The 21293-nt window shown below is 40.1% G+C and overlaps 1 protein-coding gene across 1 annotated transcript; it reads right to left on the bottom strand.

Moving 5' to 3' along the window:
* Positions 1–51: 51 nt before the first annotated feature.
* frg1 (FSHD region gene 1) lies at positions 52–11031 on the bottom strand. Its single transcript, XM_047577228.1, has 9 exons — positions 10879–11031; positions 9126–9193; positions 8806–8928; positions 5235–5292; positions 4769–4883; positions 3506–3610; positions 3204–3295; positions 762–872; positions 52–208 (listed from the first exon to the last, which is right to left on the bottom strand). Exons 1-9 carry the CDS (start codon positions 10935–10937, stop codon positions 172–174), a joined length of 768 nt encoding a protein of 255 aa, XP_047433184.1. The 5' UTR covers positions 10938–11031; the 3' UTR covers positions 52–171.
* Positions 11032–21293: the final 10262 nt, after the last annotated feature.

Consider the following 21293-nt stretch of genomic DNA (forward strand, 5'->3'; position numbering starts at 1 on the left):
GAAAAATAAATAAAATGGCTACGTAAAATAATAATGAAGCAGTAAACAGTATTTGATCATGAAACATTTATTAAAAATAGAAAAAAAAAATAAGAATAAAATGCCACAACAAATGACTAAATCTGTAAAATCAAGACATTGATAAAGACACGGCTGCACTCCAGAAAGTCTTCATTTGCAGTACCTGTCCGCTTTCATTTTGCTTCGTCTGTAAAAAAAAAAAAGAAATAAACATGACGAGTTAGATTCTGTGTTACAGTTTCTCAGTGCAAATTTATTTTCTGTTATTTTACTCTTCCTCTGTGTCCAAAATAAAAATGATTTGACATTTAAAAAGGATCAAGAACAAACTGACATTATAAAAACCAAAGTGTGTAATGACAGCGTGAATCTCCCTGAACTACATATATACTTCCAAATTCATCTACTGCTGCAATGCAAAGAAATTTCAGATAGGAAACACTGAAAAATAAAGGAGGTCAATACCAAGTGCAGTGGCAGTGTTGCAGCATTCTTACTTTAATTTGTTTTCTTGAAAACACATAAAAAAAAAACAACTGATCTTGAACCAAAACCTTTCACCATATAGTTTATTTTGAGTGCATTCTTTCAAGTGAAAACACTCCACTGAAGGTCTGAACTGAACAGCTTCCAAATATAAATGTTCTCTTGAGAGAAAAAGCTCACTTAATGGAGAGTGCACATCAAAACCCTGAAACAAACATCAGGCAGTGAGCGTGTAATGACTCGTTTTTCCACACCTGTCGAGCAAAGTTTCGTGAAATTTTCCGTCCACCCTGGCTTTCTTCAGCGTGGAGGTCTCTTCTTCGTTAATCCTGAGACGCCGGTCTTGAAAGCTCTGAAACTTCTTCCTGTAATTCACGAAGCAACATTTATTAGGCTTGATACTAAAGGGTAATTATGCAAAGACTAATGACTGACGGCGTAATTCAGACACAATCGGCCTCAATATCTTCACAGTTTATCCTTTGTTTTAAAGACGTAGCTGCAGAGACTCGTTGTCTGTGCTTAAAAAAACACAAAACAAAGCAAGATAATTCACCCCAGTATTAACTAAAGAAGACGTGTGGCAGATAAACTACAACATATACTGTGTTACTATGGAAACATTCAGCCAATTTGAGCTTCAGTTTCATCTTTTGACAGGGTGCCCGACATGAATATTATAAACACCACGGGAACAGCTCCAACTAATCGCTCATATCAATATGAGCTATCTCAACAATTTATTTGAAAAAATTGCACAAAAGTGCCATAAACCCCCCCCCGACAGATCTTGTCAGAAAGTTCTTGGATCTTTAGTCACTCGACTTGTGGTTTATGATCCTCGAGCCGCACTTCATCCTGAAAGGCATTTCAGACGCTAAACACTACATCAAGACACAGGCTCAAGGGCAGCCATTATCAGCATGTCAGCGTGATGACTCCATTTCCCTAGCATCCATCTAAAACAAATAATAGAGTGGGAAAGCAAGCCAAAAAAAAAAAAAAAAGAAAAAGAAATAGCTTCAGACACATCGCTTGGAACTTAATAGCCTGAAGAAAGGCCGCACATAAAATACTTGCAGCCTCGGAAGCTAAAACGCGCTGTTGCCCGTTTTCTCGTGAAGCTCGAGCATCAGACCCTCGATTGCACCTTGAAGAGGATGTGACTGATGAGGCGAAAGCTTTGGGGTGTGATCTCACATCCAGGCATGTGATTTCGCTGTCAAAATCTTGTCAGCGCGCAGACTGACGTGACGGGAAAATAATGGGAAGGAAATCACAGTTCTTCCCTCCATCAAAACAAAGTGCTGCAACACTTGAGAGGAGGCTGCAAGGTGTCCTGGTTAAACTGCTAAATGTCAAACTGTTGTCAAACATAAAGCGTAATTACCTCATGACGTACATGTGAGCTTTGCGCATTTTAAGGATGAAACAGTTTACGTCTGCACTATTTTCTTAAAAAATGTGCAAAGCTCTTATGTGTGTCAAGTCATTTGTTGTTTCCTGGAAAACGATACCACATGAGCAGCAGTTATTGACAGTGTGCCAAAGAAGAGGTGGATGCACTTTGGTCAGTGAAGCAATGTTGACCTATTTGGGCTTCTCTTTTTTTTTTATTCTTGTGACCCCTTTGAATGAGGGTGTGTGAGCTTAAAGCTTACGACACTAATAACCAACAGTGGAGGAGCAGGAATCAAATATTTCTACATAGTTGAAATTTTAGATTTAACTTCATGGTCATTTCATCTATGACTATTGCATTAAGTTACTATTTTACAATAACAGACTATAAAAGTGTCATGCTATTATACTATTGTATGTAATTATTATTAAAGGTCTTACTTAGGCTTAAGCTTCCTAGTGTAAATACGAACACATTATCAAAAGTAAAAGTACTCACTATACATGTACAACAGATCATGTTATAAAAGTATTTCATGTTATCAGATTTAATTTTAAATACTTTTCTTATAGTTGAGCACTTTAGCTGTGATTATAAGTATTATAAACATTAAAGTTATAGTTGTCTAAATGTAGGAGACTATCGCATTAGGTAAGAATTTTACAATAGCATATAAAAGTGTCATAATATTATATGTAATTATTATTAAAGGTCTTTCTTACTTAAAAACTTACTTAGAAAAGAGTTATATAAAAGCAAGATCTTTTAAAATTTACCATCTAATTGTCTAAATGTTGAAGAGTAAAAAAACCTGGAATGATTACTTTTAAACTGTAGCAATGTACAATACTTAAAGTACTTAAGTAATTGTAAATGATGGCTCAGATATTTACTTTATTTAGTGTCTGAGTCACATCCCTGTTAATGAAATTACTCTGTACATTCCTGTATCTTAACCATCTTGCTACCCTCCATGTTCACCTGGCCACCAAAGGAAAATCTTTTAACAAGGCTGTTAAACTAAATTAAATAAAGGAGACTTTTATTCCTGGTGACTCAGCACACACAGCGCCCTAATTTGGAAGTACTTGGGAGAAAGAACGCCTGATTGTCTCTTAAACGACACTTTAAATGCAGCACAAAGGGTCCTCTGAGGTTGGTGCCGAATAACAGACAGTTAATTAAAACATTACATGCAGAGAGGATCCAACATGGGTTTAGTTCATTTGTGTTTGATTGGGCTCCTTTCGTATTGAACGAACACCACAGTCACAAACAGCGGAAGGTTACGTACACATAATTGATCTCGCAGGATTTCACGTTGCCCCTGTCCTCGTCTGCAATGTCATCTTTATGCTTGACCTCGCGCTCGGCGCTGGTCCGGATCTGCTTATTGTTTAGGGGAGAGACAGGGAAGAGAAAGGGAGACAGATGCATGTGCGTTTAGTATCAGCACCCTGGACACCTTGAAGTGAGGTCACATATATTTTTTCCACCTCCCTCTCAGAGGTCAGGTCCCCACAGAGACTTGCATGCTTAAAAAAAATCAAAGGATTAACGCGCAACCTTGCGCAAGAAACGCAATTTACACATCACCTTCACCATCTCGTCGTCCCCCGCTGTCTTGCTCTTGGCCACGATGTCCCCACTGTCACTGTAGGAGATGAAACAGCTATTTGCTGCGAGGAGAGCCATTTTGCCCTGAGGCAGGAGCGAAAGGAAACAGAGGAGGAGGCAGTAGATTAGATGGAGTTGCAGCGGGACTGGTTGTTGTGACAACCGTGAAAGGTTGCCTGATATTTGGCGGTAAAGAGTCTCAAGGTTGAAGACGGCAGGTTTTTTTTTTTTTATTCTTTTTAACACAACAAACAAGTGGGCTGCTTTGGTAAGATGTGTGCACTCTATGGGCTAAACATCAGCCGTGAACGTATAAAGGTCCTGAGACACATTTAATTCACACACTGATATCAGTGTACGGACATTGAGCTCCTTATATATTTTCCATATTATCCACAGTCTCATATAATCTAATTTTACATACAGCATAAAAGAAATTCCAAATCATCGCGTTCATCTCTTATCATAATTATCAGATGATTAAGACATTAAAGTCCCATTAGAGAAGCTTAATTTTTGCTTGAAAAAGAATAATAATAATTTAAATAATAAGGCTACAGTGCTATATCATTAGCTACACCCACTTATCCTTTAGAGGTTTTTTAGACAAGGGCATAATAATAAAACTTAACGACAAAAAAAAAATTCATTGCACAGTAATAGTGCCAATAAAAACGTGTTAAGTTTATGCCGCGTCTCTTTTCAACCACGTGTTGTCAATCTAATAATAATAAGAAGGGCTCCACAGCGTGAGCTGATGAGGGCAATTGAAATAAAAAGCGTCACTTCAGAAGCGTTGTCTCCGTGACTGAAAAAGGGACAAAATAAAAAAAATAAATTAAGATGGAGAAAAAAAAAAAACTCATTACTGTGTCGCCCATTGCTCACGATTCTCCCAGTGCCTGAACTTAAACTGCAGTCCTGTTGGCAGGTTATTATTGCACTGGTTTTGTTTATCCTGCAGTGTGTTGCATTCATGGAGGATTTCAGGCCAGATCTCATGTTTAGAAAAATCATCACAAAAACTATAAGACACTACCTCAGGGCTGCCACTAGTGGGCAGTCCGTCATACCACAACACGTTCCAGAGGGCTGACTCATAGGTGGGCCTGTGCACCACCGAGAGAGTGCATGCCTTTTTTTTTTTTTTGCATGGCATTGGTTGTGTGCATAAGATTGTGCTGCATGTTGTGATGCTGAGCTACAGAGATTAGGAGAAGAAACATTACAAGATTTACTCACTTCCTGGAAGACCGGTTCCCACTGCTCCCTTGAGCCGATAGCGTCGGAGCGCCCCATCACTAAACCCTCAGAGTTAATACCCAGGTACTTTCCATATCCAGACTTCAAGGCCACTCTGCAACAAACAAACAAACAAACAAAAAAAAAACACACTGAATACATTTATAATCTAATCAAATATTCAAAACATGTCGGCTTTTCTTCTCTTCACATGAAAGCTTCAGCTACATTAATGTATGAATGAGAGAAGCCTCAGTGAAACTAATGCATAAGAAATAGTTTGGTTAAAAGGCAGCGCATCTTTAAGGACCCACTGTCCACGCACGTGGAAGTTGCTTCTAGATGATAGCGACACATCCTTCAGATGATGAAAAAAATGAATAATAAAAATGCAAAAACAAGGTAATGAATCCACTGGTGAGAGATTCAAATACAACATGCGTTTTTTTTTTCTTTGCGAACTCACCGTGAGTCTGAGAGCTTGATGGCTGTGAACTGCTCGGGAGGGTCTGGTCCTTCGTCATCTGCAACATAAAACCTGCGTTTACCTTTTTGTAGATTTCACAAGGAGCACTTTATTTAAATAAACATCATACACATTTGTTCCTTTGTCTTAACGTTGATGCATGATGCACCATTCTGACGCAAATCACAGTTTTGTCATTTTGGTTAAGTTAAATGTTTGTCTAATGACCCTCAAATAGAAGGTATGTGTGTGACCTCACAGCCAGCTGAGGTCTCCATGGTTACGGCCACTGAGTGGCAAAAAGTGACAGAGGAACATGGAGATTAGCAGCATTAGTTTGAATCACAGGCTTTAATAGTGTCTAAATTGTAAAATTACTTAAAAAAAATGCAAAGAGCTGTTTTGCGATCGACTGAACCAACAGATTAGAAAACCAGTTTTTATAGATACCTGCCAAAGAAAAGAGAAGTAAAAGGACCTCTGCATTACGAAAGAAACAACTGGAATCCAGGCACAGAAACCTGGTGTTGTGGTTCACATTTAGTGTCAGGTAATATTAATTTATGCTGTATTTTCTGATGAAGTCATACCTTAAGTTACTGATTAAGTTACGTTCTGGAGGCCTGTTAGATGAGTTTGTTGATGTTGTTGTTTTGGCGTAGTTAAGACCGTCAGTAACTGTTTCAGTTCCAACAATAAATAACAATTAACAATAAACAGAATATTTGTGATCACTCCTCATCATCCTTTAAACATCTGGTTGGACGCTACATTTATCATAACTGGAATGAACCAAAACTAACTTAAAGTAACTGAAACTGAGATTAATCCATTTTTCCAAATCCACACCAGGATCATTGCCGAGTCCACTTGCTCTTAATTTGATCTAATAATCCACATTTTTTTTCTGGTCTCTCTGTATTTACTGCTGCATTTCACCATGTTTTTGCCACTGAGTGGGGCCTGGTCCAGGTGGAAGTGACATCAATGCAAAAGCACACAGTGACTCTGCAGACCCTACGTAGACCTTAGCACTGTAGTTGATCCTTAAATATCTGACTTGACCTCAAGCTTCTGTTACCCTGACTGCATTGGGTGAGAGGTGGGGTTCACCCAGGACAGGTCGGCAGTCACTCACATTCTGCATAATAAATGATTTAATTATTTGAATAATTAGTCTACAGGTAAACACGATAAAAATACTGCAGCGAGCCAACAACCGAGACAAAATAAATCTCGGTGGAAAATCTTCAACCTGTCACGTAAAACCCTAATTTCTTCACAGGTTTATCGTTGAGACCAGCTTCATGTTTTACTTATGCGTTCTTGTAATTAATAATGCAAACCCTCTGGCTGTGCAGCGCTGTTTTGATGTGGGTCCATTTCCCCAGCACTGAGACATTTACGATAACACAACAAGGGAACTGTTGTGTAGTATTTAAATGATCTGTTTTATCCTCGAGTCTCCCGAGCTCCTCGCGACCTTCTCGCTGTGACCCGTTTGTCGTCAGGACACTTTCTGACCTTTCCAGTAAATTAGAGCTCTGAGAGTCAAAAAAAAAACCTCAGAGATTAACGAGCAAAGCATTAACACAGCCGAGGTAAAATGAGCCATTTTCACAAGGCTGATGTGATGGGGAATATGTCAGACCATGACCCAGAGTTGGTTAAGATCACTTCAGCGTGTTTCCTCTGGCCTGTCAAGTCAATGCGTCCACTTTAGCACCTTTCTAAAAGGTTGTATCGTCCACAGTGTTGTTGAAATGCAGTACAAAAAAAAAAAAAAAGATATCCTCTAATCTCCCTTTGTATTCTGCTAGCTTGTTTCTTTTTTCATCTTCTAGAGATGGGCTTATGTGCACTCAGAGCATGAGAGCCCACTAAGGGAATTCGGATGTTTCAATCTCCCAGCCATTTCAGCTGGTTCTCAACAAACGTGGACTGAATTAATCATTAGTCGTGTATCTTTCCAGACAAAATGTTTCTGAGATAGCTCTGTCTTTCTCCTTAACTCAACATCTGTCCAGACTCTTCAGTCGAGTGTCTGGATTCATTACTTACATACTTTGTGCTGTGAGGACAGGACCTCATTCATCCCCACGGTGCCTAGAACCTGTAGTCACCCTGACTCCAGGTTAAGTTTAAGATTAAACTTTAAATTGAAGTTTGTACGACTGTGCAATCAGTGAGCTGTTGTATACGTTGCTTCTTCTTCTTTTTTTTTTCAATTTAGACAAAGACAGCACAATACCATCCTGCAGTACACAGTTTTATTTTTGTATTATAATCCTGCTTTATAATTTCTCCGAGGCAAAGTCTCACTCGGTGCCGTTTCAAAGTATTTGCACGCCTACAAATGTTCTACAGTTGTGAATAAATATGACTCAGAACATCAGCTTTCACATGAGTCCTGTAAATAGACAAAGAAATCCCAATCAAACAAATGAAACTAAAATATTATGCTTTGAAATGAGTTTATCCAGGAAAGTGTTCTGAGATGCTGGTGGATTTTCTCACATGAACTGTTTGCTGGGCTCTTTTTCTTGCTGTATGACCCAGTTTCTCTTAAGTTTCAGCTAACGAACAGATGTTGTGACGTTTTCTTTCAGAATTCATTGGTCCATCAGTGATGGTAAGACGTCATGCAGCAAAACAAAATAAGTGCCATGGACGAGATGCGGTTCTGATGAAGGAATACAGTTTTGCATCTCATTTAAACCAAACAATTTTACTTCCATCCACAAAACATTTTCCCACCAGTCTTCTGACTCATCCACACGACGTCAATCAAACTGCAGATGGGCATAAACATCGTTTTTTGAGAGCATGCACACCATGGTTGTTCGGTGTTCTGCTGATGGTGGATTCATTAACGCCACGTTAAAGGCCTTTAGTTGCTTAGATCTTTCAGACTTTAATGCATCTTTCTTTTGGAGTCATATTTGTCTGTTGACCGTGGAGAGTAGCAGTCATCTAAAATCTTCTCCATCAGCTTAAAACCTTTTCAACTGCTGATTTGTTGATGGTTTTGTAACATTTTCCAGCATAATGATCGACAACAAACGCCTTCTCTGAGGTCCTAAGAAAGCTCCTCTGTCCGTGCCATCACACATGTCCGTGTGTTGTGGAGATCAGATTGAAACAAATCACATTTTTGTGCTTTTTAACTAAACAGAGCACTGAACGACACCTGGGTCTCATTACATTGTTTGGAAAAAACATCTGAACAGATGGACTCTAATTTGGCCTCAAAATTAACTTGTAATCCCCACTTACTTTTGCATCCCACAGATACGTATTATGTGCAAAGCATAATATTTCTGTTTCAACTGTTTAATTGGGTTCTTTTTCTCTACTGTTTGTAAAATCTGCTGATTTTCTGGGTCATTTTCATAGAAATCGTAGAAATCTATAAAACCCTGCAAGAAGTTACTGAATGTTATTTTTATTTTTATATATTTGTGAAATTATACAGCATGGCTTCCCCCTCCACATGAAACCCATGAAGAGGGACAGTTAAGTGGAGCATGGAGGAGATGAACTTGAAAAAAACCCTAAACATGCCTCTTACCTTTGTGAGGTGCACCAACTGTGAAGAGCCCAGTATCGAGTGCATGGATGTACGAGTTGTTCTGCATCTCTATGGCAACTGTTCCCGTAATTTCGCCAAAATTACTGACACACCACCAACCTCCTGTAGAGCAGAAAGAACAGGGTCAGGGATGAAATAATGCACCTGCAATGACACTACTTCGCACTTGGAGGTTACAGTAACGTTGGGCTGAAATGTGGTTTTTGTGGTTTTACAAGAAGTTCAAATTAGTTAATTTTACATGTATAAACCATGATTAAAGTTTCATCAAAGTGCTCTAATAAAGTCAACACACATACCGACAACGTCAGGTTTTTCATCATCATTTGCAGATTTCCGCTTCTTATCTTTGTGCTTCTTCTTTTTCCTGTGGAAAAAATGTTCTGTAAAAACATGTGTGATGTGGGAGTCTTAAATCACAGGAGGAGAATACAAACATACCCACACATTTACTGTGGCGTCGGCAAATTGATTTTTGGAAAGGTGAAAACATCTTATTTTGAATTTCAACCACAAGACTCTTAATATCAACAACGAATCAATATTTTGTTGATATTATTAATACTGCCATCATGTAGCTCCATAGTCTTGGTTATCTCACTGCGTACTTATAATAACTAATAATAAGTTATTATTACAGTTCTAGGACCCACATTTCAGGGACACGTGCTGACGCAGCTCTGTTGGTCCATGATCTACATTCAAAACCTTTTTGTTAAATAAAAATGCAACATGAGGGAAAAGTGAATGATTTTCTGAACTAAATATTTAAACTACTTATGAATGAGTTCGGGCAGCGTAGTGGCTCTGACGGCTCCCAGCGAGAAGGTCCGGGTTCGAGTCCAGCTCAGGCCTTTTTGAGTGGAGTTTGCATGTTCTCCCTGTTTCTGTTTTGGGTTTTCTCCAGGTACTCCGGTTTCCTCCCACCTCCAAAGAAATGCTTGTTCAGCTAATTGGTGACCCTATTGCTAAACTGACCCTAGGTCCTGTCCAGGGTGTATCACGCCTCTCGATGACAGCTAGGATAAACTCCAGCTGAGTACTGTGATGTTTCTAGGTACTTTTAGAGTTCATTGTTAATATGTGTACCTGAATGAAGCATCTTGTCTAAACAGAGCAACAGGGGAACTCATTACTAGCAAACTAGCTAACTTACACAGACTTTAATGATCCACAAGGGACATTGCTTGGCCATAGTTGTTACAAAGAGATGAGCTGTTACACAGCTGGATGGAGACGGGTTCTGTAGGGCTCACTATGAATCAGTCTGCTGGAGAATGAGCTCCGCTGTCCCTCTAATGTTTGGATGGGATGGACTGTCCATAATGGAGAGCAATTTGTCCAATGTCCTCCTGTCCCTCACTGAGATAAACGACTCCAACTCTCTACTAATCACATGTCCAGCTTTTCGGACCAATCTGTTGATCCTGCTCTACTGATGTCTTTTTTTCTGGTACTACTTCCCCAACAAACCACAGAAAAGCACAAGACACCCACTGCTACAACAGACTGGTAGAAAGACTCTAGTAATTCCCTGCACACATTGAAAGACCTGAGCTTCGTAAGAAACCAGAGTCTACTCAGCCCCTTCTTGTACACAGCGTTACTGTTGTCCCTCCAGTCCCTACCACCTCCAGGCTCTGGATGCTGATCCACTGGTGTCCTCTTCCTCCCGAAGTCAATGACCAGCTCATTGGTCTTGTCCACATTCAGGAGTAGGTGGTTTGACTGAAACCACCTCCTGTCCCTCTCTAATACACCCAACCACTACAGAGTCACCAGAGGACTTCTGCAGGTGGCAGGACCCAGACTATATTAGCCTCAAACAAGCGACTGCACTTCAAAGTCTGCCGAAGCTCTTTTTCGTCAATGTGTTGACAATTGGCTTATGATAAAAGCGGATAAATCGTTCACTACACACGTTTGCAGTTGTTCAACGTGTTAGCCTAGCTTAGCGCATTAGCTAAAGCTAGTAGACGGACCCGAATATACGGGCTGGAATAATCGCGCTGCTGGGTTGAATTGAGGGTATGAATAAAAATGAATGCTTACCCTTTGTTGAGGCCCTTTAAAACCAGTTTGGTCGATTTTACATTTGAATATTCAGCCATTTCTTCTCCTAGCTTTAGCGCTTAGCACGACTTGTAAACAGTGTTTCCCATACAGAGAAGTACGGTGGCCGCGGAGGCACATTCAACATCCGACATAAACTCCAAGTGTTCTGACCTATTTATTCTGAGCAGGTTAGTGGATAACTACATTTCAAGGCTGCGCATAAAATATTCTTACATTTTGTGACACAGCGTGGCCTAAAATACAGGCTATCGTATGCTAAAATGCAACACAACTTTCATTAAAACGTTGTAACGGGATATAAGAGTTATATGAGAAAACTAAGATGTCGATCTTGTTTATATTTTATACTGCAAACATTTACGAACTGTTTTACCATCTGATTTGGTGTATGTTTTTTATATTCTGCTGCTGTAACATATTTTCACTTGCAGGATAAATAAAAGCATAATAATAAATCATATCTATCTATCTATCTATCTATCTATCTATCTATCTATCTATCTATCTATCTATCTATCTATCTATCTATCTATCGTTAATAAAAGCTTTCATTGTAATTCATAATATTTAAATTTCTCTTCTTACCACAGTTTCCTTGTGTAAGTGTTTCTTTTCTATGGTTACAATGAATATGATTTTGATTTCAACCTGTGACCGGACAGCCAAGGCAGCTGTAAGATAATAAACATCACTGACATTCAGCATTATGTAAATTACACGGAACAACCAGCCAATCAGAGTTAATCACAGCCGATCATAAATCATGACGACCATACCCTTCTATATTTCATGACCGAGCCTGAAGAGGTGGCATTTGTCTCCTTTTGCCAGCCCACACACAGACACACATATCAGAAATGTTAAATGGTCTCCGAGTCAAACACCCAGAGACCCCTCTCTCAAACAGTCACACCAATCAAGGCAGGCGTGGATGTGACCTCAAGGATGGTGTCCTCATATAACTGTTTATGCTAATATCGCCTCATTAAACAGGAATGGCCCAATCAGGAGCCTGTGACAGGAAGTAATAAATCACTTGTGGACACTGTCGAGAAGTAAAATAAATTAGACAGCAGCTTGTGTTATCTGCTCGCTGCAGTAAAACTCAAATGGTAAGAACTCCATCATTCAACAGCGAAACGAAGCAGCAGCAAAAAAAAAAAAAAGATGATGAAGGCTTCCCACAGCTTCTTCAACCAGCTAAAACCCCCTCAAAACATGTCTTAGCGCTTTGGAGAAATGTCTGTTGCTGTGCTTGAGGAAAAGTTGACTCAGAGTGTGGAAGATTAATCTCGTCATGAAAACCCTGTAAGCTTGAAGGAAGTTGGGAAGGCATGAATCAACATTTTTTAGCCTGAACCGAATCCCACTTGTACTCCCTCTGTCATTTGTCATATTCAGTGATCTTTTGACAGCGGCCCCTGTTGTTGATGGGATTAAACAGTCGCAGTTTGTGGTAAGAGAGCTGGGTGGTTAAGCCCATAAGTACTTAAAAGCAGCTGAGGGAAGACAGCTTCAAATATAATGGTAACGCAGCCCCGATACTTCAGGTCAGTAGTAAAAATGTAACAGAAAAAAATACATTCTGAAGCAACGGTTCATTTATCTATAAAATAGTTAGAAATACTCATCATATAGGAGTATGCTTTAGCTTTTAACATTTGGCCTTTGTAACACAGTGGAGCATGTTTCTAGCACAATTACACTCTTATTTTCTAAGTTATAAATAAGTTGTGGGTATAAATATAGAATTTTTCATTAATGAAGTAAAACCCCAGTTTTGAACAAATGTCACAGAACGTACTAATTCCACATTTACCCTTTTGTACATGGGTTTAAACTGTTAGTGGAGTCTTTTTCCACTCTGCTAATTCACATTTAAAATAATTCAACTGGAAAAAACAGGGTGTTTTTTTGTTCTTTGCACAGAAAATGCAGTGTTGCTGTGGCAGAAAACCACACTTGTTCTGACCACACAACCAAGCCTGAAATCTTAAAGTACCCGTGTGATTTAAGTGGTCTGCAGAAGGAAAGTCACAGATTGCGACCAACTTTGGCTACAGACTGGAGACCTTTTAAGCAGCGAGAGGAGGACAGTGAACAAACTGTTATCGACCGTGGATAACCCTGACCAACCTTTACACTGTGTACTGGACAGACAACGGAGACGTTCTGCAAAAGGCTTTCGCAGAGTGTAACTGGCACATTTTACCCACAGTAGTTTTTGGTTAAACTTAATATTCAACAGTCTTTTTAGATTTGAATGTATTTTTCATATCTATCTATCTATCTATCTATCTATCTATCTATCTATCTATCTATCTATCTATCTATCTATCTATCTATCTATCTATCTATATCTATCTATCTATCTATCTATCTATCTATCTATCTATCTATCTATCTGTGACGTCATGATGATAACTGGAGGCAGAAAAGAGGGAACCTTGAGGCGAACACTGTCGCTATCAACCATGAAAATGCCGTCTCGCTGTATTTCTTTGATGCCAAAACCGAAAAATCAAAACCACTTGAGGTTTTATCCATGCCAGTTGTAGACAACTTTGGTTTGGGTTTGGCAATTAAAAGAAAGGACTGGGACTTGAGACAATCAACAACAGATTAGCGCTGAAACTGATGGTGCACTACATATTAGACTAAATCGTGACTGAAATTACGTTAAATTAATCATTATTTAGGGGTCTTGTTACATGTTAATGCTAATGCTATTAGTGGCGTGTTTCAGAGGTGCCCAGGCATAAGTTGTATACACAGTGTTTCAGCTAAGTTCTTGTGAACTCATGTTCACTTTATTTCCATATACTTGTACATATTTCCTTATATATTATTGGACTCTGAGCTGGGATAGGCTCCAGCAACCCCCATGACCCTAGTGAGGATTAAGCGGCATGGAAGATGAGATGAGATTATTGGACTCTGGACTCACCATGTGCAATAATTTCCCACTGTGCAATACCCCATATTCATTGTTATTATAGAGCAACAACTCGGAACACTTATACACGGTTCACTTATACTTGTACATTATATATATATTATATATATTTTTTTTATTTAGTTTAGTTTTTACATTGATATGTGTATTCTTACTATTGTCTACTGCTATTGTAAACTTACTCTTATTCTTATTGCCTACATTGCTCTTTGTTCTGAATACTGGTACACTTTGAGTAGGAGCTGCTGTAATGAAAAGTAATTTCCCCCTGGGATCAATGAAGTAATTCTGATTCTGATTCTTGTAATATCTTTGTTGGAGAAGCTTCACTTGATAAAGACAGACCAGACTTTGTTCCCTCTGTGTCCTCCTTTGGTCAAATCGTCCATACAGTGAGTGAGAGTGTAGGGGTCGCTGAATATAGTCCCAGCAGAGCATAGCCTATTAGTATATTCTCCAAAATATGCATTTACCTCGTCCATTCTTGCCAGAACAGTCCATTGATAAACCTCCGTTTACAGGCTGTAGTGTTTGAGATGTTTTGCATGCAGTTAAGCCCCGCCCCTAAAAAAAACGTCACATTGTTTACAAACCTTGAAGGAGTCTATACAGAGGCTGACAGAGTGGTGTGCAGATTAACTTTTACAATCAAGAACTTATAATGGACTTAGGATTACTCTTTGCATCAACAGATAGAGAGTGTTAAGGGTCTCCAACATTTGACATGCACATCTCAACAGGCATCTTAAGGACTTCTAACGCATATATAGTCTAGTCAATAAGGCACAGAAGTGGTGGCTCTCTTTCTTAAAGATTCTAAGGAACATTAACTTGTCTGAATAGCAGCTGTTGTCGCTCATCGAAAGTGTCCTGACAAACGTCATTCTATGGGACCAGATCTGAAGTGGGCAGAAAGTCACTTCCCAGAGTGATTACTAACACACAGCTACCTGGCCTGGATGACATCATCACCTGCTGTTGCCTGCAAAAAGTCAACAATATCCTGGAGGACTAATATCTCTCTGCACACCACCTGTTTGAACTGCTGCCCTCTGGAAACGCTACACAGTGGGTCCATCAAAGCACCAGAGCACTCACTTCCAGGCTTATGAACAGGTTTTACCCCAAAGCTATGAACTGAACTGAAAACCCATCCTCCAACTCAATAAAATAGTAATACGTACTGTAAAATTTATTTCTTAATTTTGCACATTAAATTTACTGTAAATGCAGTAAAACTCAACTTAATTTAATCTTATGTCATCTTATCTTATCAGATTCCATTTGAAAGAGAAAGAACATATTACTATGTCGCTAAATGATTGAGTTATCGCTTACAGCTACAGTTGTGTACTTGCTTAAAATTTAATTTAGTCTCAAGTGTCATCATTGTAATGATCCTCAGAGAATTAATAACAAATGTACTAAACATTTAAATTGGAAACAATATGTCTGTTATTGTGGCTTCTTTGTTAGAAATTTGCCATCAAAAAGGTTGATAATATTCATGTTGGAAGATGCGATGTAAACAATGAACACAGCAAATATTGCACTTTCAATGTTTTATCTGTGGTGAAGGATGAGCTCATTCAACAACACTTCTATGTCCTTTGTGTCTTCTGTGTCCTTGTCAAAGTGCCTTTTTTTTTCTCTAACAAGTCCGCCTGCTCCATTAGCTGCCTTTCAACTGTGAACGAGCGCATTTATCATCTTTTATATATATACTGTACAAAATCCACAACACTGCCAACGTGGAATTAAGTGGCTTTACTTTCTTATTCAAGGTCTGTCGGTCCGGCTGTACACGCACCACTTTGAACAAGCCTCTTCTCCTCAAAGTGAATAATAATGAATCTGCTGAACTTCTGACTTTTGATTCAGGGTAATATTTTTTGGTTTTCAGTGAAGTGTTGGTTTGCCATGAGATTTTGGAGATGGCCTAATTACTGCCTTATACAGGAAATATACATTCATTTTGGCTATTTTCAACAGGGACGTTAGGATGGACAAACCAAGCAATGAAAAATGGGGATCTTGGCATGTTTTGCAATGACAATAATAAACCGATGATTAAGGCCCCACAGTGCATCAGCAATACTCCCCTAGGAGGGGCCTCCTCCTTACATTTCCAACCATGTCGCTGTCTGTCAGTGTAAGACGTTTTCAAAGAACATGCAAAAAGAGTCGGTGCAGACACTAATGTCGTTACCAAAGACGTGGTGTCTCAATGAGCTTTCCTCTAGTGCCACCATGAAATCTGGTACAAACCTCGACGTACTCCGCATGTGACAGGTGACCTAATCCGCTCAGACAAAAAGACACAGCGGGTGCCCTTAATTGGCATCAAAACCAAAGCAAAAAATTCTTTTCTGGAATGTAAAATTAATTGACTCTGACATGTTGTTGTATTGCACAAACTAATGAAGTGTCTTATTGCAACAGCCTTGTTACACGTTTTCTAATTGCTTGTCTTGTTCTCTTGCTAGCCACCTCCCTCCTCCCATTCCCCGTTCAGCTCCTTTCCTATTTTTTTTTTTTATCTTTCTCCAAAAAAAAAAAAAAACTTTTACTTATGAAGTCACTCCTGTCACCCTCCACCTGTCACCCCTGTCATCCCCGTCCCCTGACCCTCTCCCGTCCCACATCTGTCACATCTAATCCTCCGGTGGGGATGTCGGTGATAGAAGGTTAAGTTGCTGACAGTGTGTAGCAGGTGTTTTCATAAGTGGCAGCGTGCTGTTACATTGCACGATGGCCGCGGTCTCACTTTGTCAATGTCACCGCTCCTTCACAACGCGTTTCCTCGGCTTTCAACGTGTGTGTGTGTGTGTGTGTGTTTGCCAGAGTTTATGATGCGGACTGCATCTGAAAGAAGGAGACGGATGAGGAAGTATCAAGTAGCTCCGTGCCCCGAGGCTGCCTGGTTAAAAATGTTGTAATGATGTTATTTCCCGAAAGTGACACCGGAGAGGACACCGAGACGTTGGACAGGTGGAGAATTTGAATGTATGTGTATTTAATGTGTCGTAATCGGGGCTCCGTATTTCATTTAAATTGATGATAATATAAAGGTCGGCGTCAAAGCGCAATTAATGGCGGATGTTAAATCTTTTTTCATCCTCCCGTAATGACAGCTTTGTGTACAGGATTCGTTTGACTAAAATTACCTGTCACACGGTAATTATGTGATGGACTGTTGTGTCTCAAGCTGTGATTGAACACAGAAGGAAGGGTCTTTGGGAATAAAAAGTGCCCGACGTGCATATTTATTCTTGTACCGCCAAATGAAGGGCCGCGAAAAACATTCATTAAACAAAAGACACACAATTAAAAAGATGAACTTGAGAAGTGTAAAGAGAGCTATTTATCTTCAGATGAGCGCCTGCCTTAATACCTTTCATACTGGACTGGACTGTGGCATTACTTGACTTCATGGGGCTCTGGGTCTGGAAATTGACTACAGTCCACCCTCATTTAGAGGTCTTATGGCAATTTCGCTGCAGGCTATGGAAGAGAGGAGTTCAGCAAATGGATAAACACCTGTGACATTTCCTTTCAGCGCCACGTTCAAGGTAACAGTTTCCGCGCTACCCGTTTTCACCCCTCTCTTTTGCGAGATTATACGTGCCTCCCGTCAAGAAAAAGCTCCTTTGTAGCCTTCTGAATGTTAATATATATGACTAATATACAGCACAATGAGCAATTTCACATGTAGACTGCATGACGCGAGTGAATCATCGTGGCTCGAATCCACCACCTTCGTATACGTTCTCCGTAAATGTTCCGCTGAATGCAAAATGAGTGTGGTCACATTAAAATGACACGCGCATGCTGATGAAAATTAAAGTCCAAAAACCATTATCTGTGACCTCTTTAAAACATATGGTAGCCATCAAGGTTATGGAGGAAATAAAAGATGTTGAAACTTTTACAGCCTGCTGCCCTTGAAGACCGTGTTTAGTGCCAGGTTTAAAAAAAAAAAAAAAAAAAAAAAAAAAAAGTACTCTGGGTTTTCGGAAGTTTGTAATTAGACGGAAGCCAAACGTCATTTTGTGAGCAACTGAAGAGAAACTTTTGTTTTTTTTCCAGAAATAGCGCCGCAAAATGTGGGGGGGATTGGTGCAGGCGCTTTCACAGTTCAACACGACGGTGACCTCCGTGCATCTCTCTCTGCTTGCCCCACCGGCAGCTGTTGTTTTTAGCACTGACCGGTTAGCACTAGCCGTCTGTGGCTTTGCCTTGCTGGCTCATGCAGTCGTGTTGTTGCTTCACAGCGCCACAAATCCCTGCTTTGCTCCTGCCGTCACCCCCACAGCCACCCATCCCTGATTTTCCACTTTGTGCTCACCGTCCTACACAGCCCTTTCAACCCCATCTTCACAGACCTTCAGACTGCCTCCCATCAGCTGTGAATGTTAAAAGAGACTAATTCATGACCCAACACAGGTTCCTCTGCAGCAGAGTAGGGCAGGCGGAACCGAGGAAGATGGTCGGTCGCGGGTGGGTGGGTGTGGAGGGGGGATCAGAATGACTCATCCAGTCCTGCAGTTTCGTCAGCGTTCACTGGGTGGCAGTATACACACATGGCTCTATGCGGAGAGCATGACGACGAGCTCCCCACTGATCCCAAACTGCAAAAGGGAATTTTATCCTAAAATGTACCGAGATTAGCTATTTTTGAGCCATGCATTTATGTATGATTGAGAATGAGTGTAGACATTGAGCATATTACCTAAAGAAAGTGCTTCTTCTTCTTGATAAAAATCAGCACATCAGTAATGGATCTAATCTAGAGTATTAATCTGAAACAGTTTCAGCTCATTTAAGAAAAAGGGGGAAAAACACAAAATACTATTTTTATTTCTTAACACATTTTGCCGTTTTAGGTAGGGATATTTAGAGTTAAGCAAATACTGCGTGCATGCAAATCAGTTGCCTTGTTTGTGCACTCCATGGGTGGTATATTCTCTGCCCCAAATGATTTCACAGCTTTTAATAAACTAATTGCTTTATTGTTATGAATTAAACTGCACTGGAGATTACATTACAGCGTATGTACAGAACCTAAATGCACATTTACATCAGACGTCTCACCTCCAAAAAAAAAAAAAAAAAAAAAAGCGCTGATGTTCCCCAAGTGGTTCGCCACATTGCTCACTGTGGCTGTGCAGCATCCAGTCAAAAAGCCTCTCAGTGTATGAACAGAGCAGCTGAATAATTCAGGGCCTTGTATATTTTTAAACTCATCTTTGCATTTATAATGCAGGAGAATTTGAATCATATGACACTGACACGCTGTGAATCTTTTAGTGTCCACGCATCTCCGCAGGCTTTTATCGTTGAATCACTGCCAGCAGCTAACAAATACCCGGGATGCACTCGCTCGCTCAAAGAGTTGTGCAGTTGCGTTCCCGCCGCTTCAGATGGCGTGAAAGTGACTTACCCTGACCCTGGCTACTACTTGATTAATCCTAACCCACTGATCTCCAGATATCAGGCTGTGGACGGAACAGAGCCACAAATGCTTTAGTGTTGGGTCGTGAGGAAATTACATTAATCTAGAAAATAAAAACACTGAATAATATACATTACGCTCTTTGTGCAATAAGTACCGGCCCGTGGAGATTCTGTTCAGAGGAGATGTCCTCACTGGCAGCTCACTGAGAGAAGTGGATGCCTGTGACCTCCTCAGTGTGCTCAGTGAACTCAGTTTTTCACTTCAGGGATGAATGAGTCTCACCAGGTTGTCAGATAAAGTGTCTACAGTCAAAGCTAAGCGTCACCTTTGTTATCCCACCTGGCGCCCATTTACCTAGTTTTGCTGCTGACAGAATTCATTTGCAAACAGGTCCCAAGACCATCGGCTCCAGTGTTTGCAGCAACTGAGTCAATGCTCCATGTACCGAGACACAGACGCACTAAAAAAACAGTATTGTGGATTTTACTGTGTTTATCCAAAATGACAAGATGGTTTGATACTCACTAAACTTACAACTATATTTATACATTTGTGGCACAAAAAAAAGGTTCACCCCTCAAATCCTTAGCTTACCTTCATGCAAAAATACAAAGAGAAAACAATATCCCTGTTATCATAATTACAAGCACAGTGTAGGCACACACACATACACACAGAGTGAACTTTATAAGGCTGTGTTAATTCCCTCCAAAACCTCCACAAGCACAGATGGCCTCGTCTCCCTCTCGCCTTGCTAACGGAAAGGAGTTACTCGATTTGACATCACCTGCAACAATCTGGCAGGAGTCCACCGCCAGCTTTCAGTCCGGTCCAGAAATGACCAGAAAATTACAGGGAAAATCATGTATTTCGTCAACCTTCAAACTAAACAGTTTGCAAGATGCAAAGGCGCCATGTCGCTCCCTAATTAAACGTACCTCTGGATTGCATACAGCACACGGCGAAGTGGAAGGAGATGGAATCAGATGAGACGTAAATCACCTGCTGGATCTGAACCAGGTTTAAACCCGCAGTCTCACAAGCATATGGTAATCATGCAATAATGAACTGTTGCCTGTTGCACTCTCTGCAAGGTAGTCTCACTAATGTGGTGTAACAGGTCTGTTCATATTGTGGTGCATTCATCCACACACACACACACATTTGCCTCTATAACATTACGTTAACAAATATAGCTGAATGACACACAATGATTTCAAAACAACACACGGAAAAATGTCTGTTTAACTTCTTGTAGCACATTCAGCTAACATCATAAAGCCTACTGTTTATACGTATGTGCCTATATGTCTGCTTTAAAAAAATAATACAGAGTCAGATTAGATAGAGGTGGTGCCATACTGCCGACCTTATATACTTTCCCCCTGTGGCACAATTACAGAATTTATGGATATCAACAAAGTAGGATTGCTTCCTGCACTATATTAATAAGAAATAACTTCCCAGGTGCTGAAGTCAGGAGCCACATATCAAAATCAAAGAGAACCCATGACAAACTGTGGGGCTCCATGCCAGTATTCTTCATAAGTTGCCACTTATTGAATTTCAAGTGCAGCTGTGCAGCAAGTGGTTTCGCCGCAGTAGGTATTTCTGCTTATTTATTTGAAGTTTGCCTACATAGGAACATAGCAGGAACCAATGCCACATGCCACAGCACTGCCATTTATAGCTTAGGGTGACTAAAACCGTTTGGTCGAGGTTAGGTTAAAGCTGCGGTCATGGTTAGGAGCCAGGGGGTAAATTTAGTCCTTCAATGTTAGAGCGCTTTGTGCAGTCGTCCATCACTCGACCAGGTTTCTGTCGAGGTATGAACGTCACGCTTCTTCCTGCGCTGAAAAAATAAAAATGTGATGAAAGTGGATGTTTTAGGAGATATCGTCATGAAAGGGATACAACTGTTTGCGTGAGCATTTCTTCAAGTTTAGTAATGTAAACATTCAGTAAAGTCAGAACAGG

This window comes from Mugil cephalus, chromosome 2, assembly GCF_022458985.1.
Source record: "Mugil cephalus isolate CIBA_MC_2020 chromosome 2, CIBA_Mcephalus_1.1, whole genome shotgun sequence".
NCBI lineage: Eukaryota > Metazoa > Chordata > Actinopteri > Mugiliformes > Mugilidae > Mugil > Mugil cephalus.

What these genes read in the sequence shown, in the direction of transcription:
- frg1 (XM_047577228.1), bottom strand. Translation starts at nt 10,937, where the DNA reads ATGGCTGAATATTCAAATGTAAAATCGACCAAACTGGTTTTAAAGGGC. An exon ending in TTAAAGGGCCTCAACAAAGG is followed by an intron (nt 9,194 to 10,878) that starts GTAAGCATTCAT and finishes TTTTTTCCACAG; the next exon opens with GAAAAAGAAGAAGCACAAAG. An exon ending in TCCTGCGAGATCAATTATGT is followed by an intron (nt 873 to 3,203) that starts GTACGTAACCTT and finishes CGTGAATTACAG; the next exon opens with GAAGAAGTTTCAGAGCTTTC.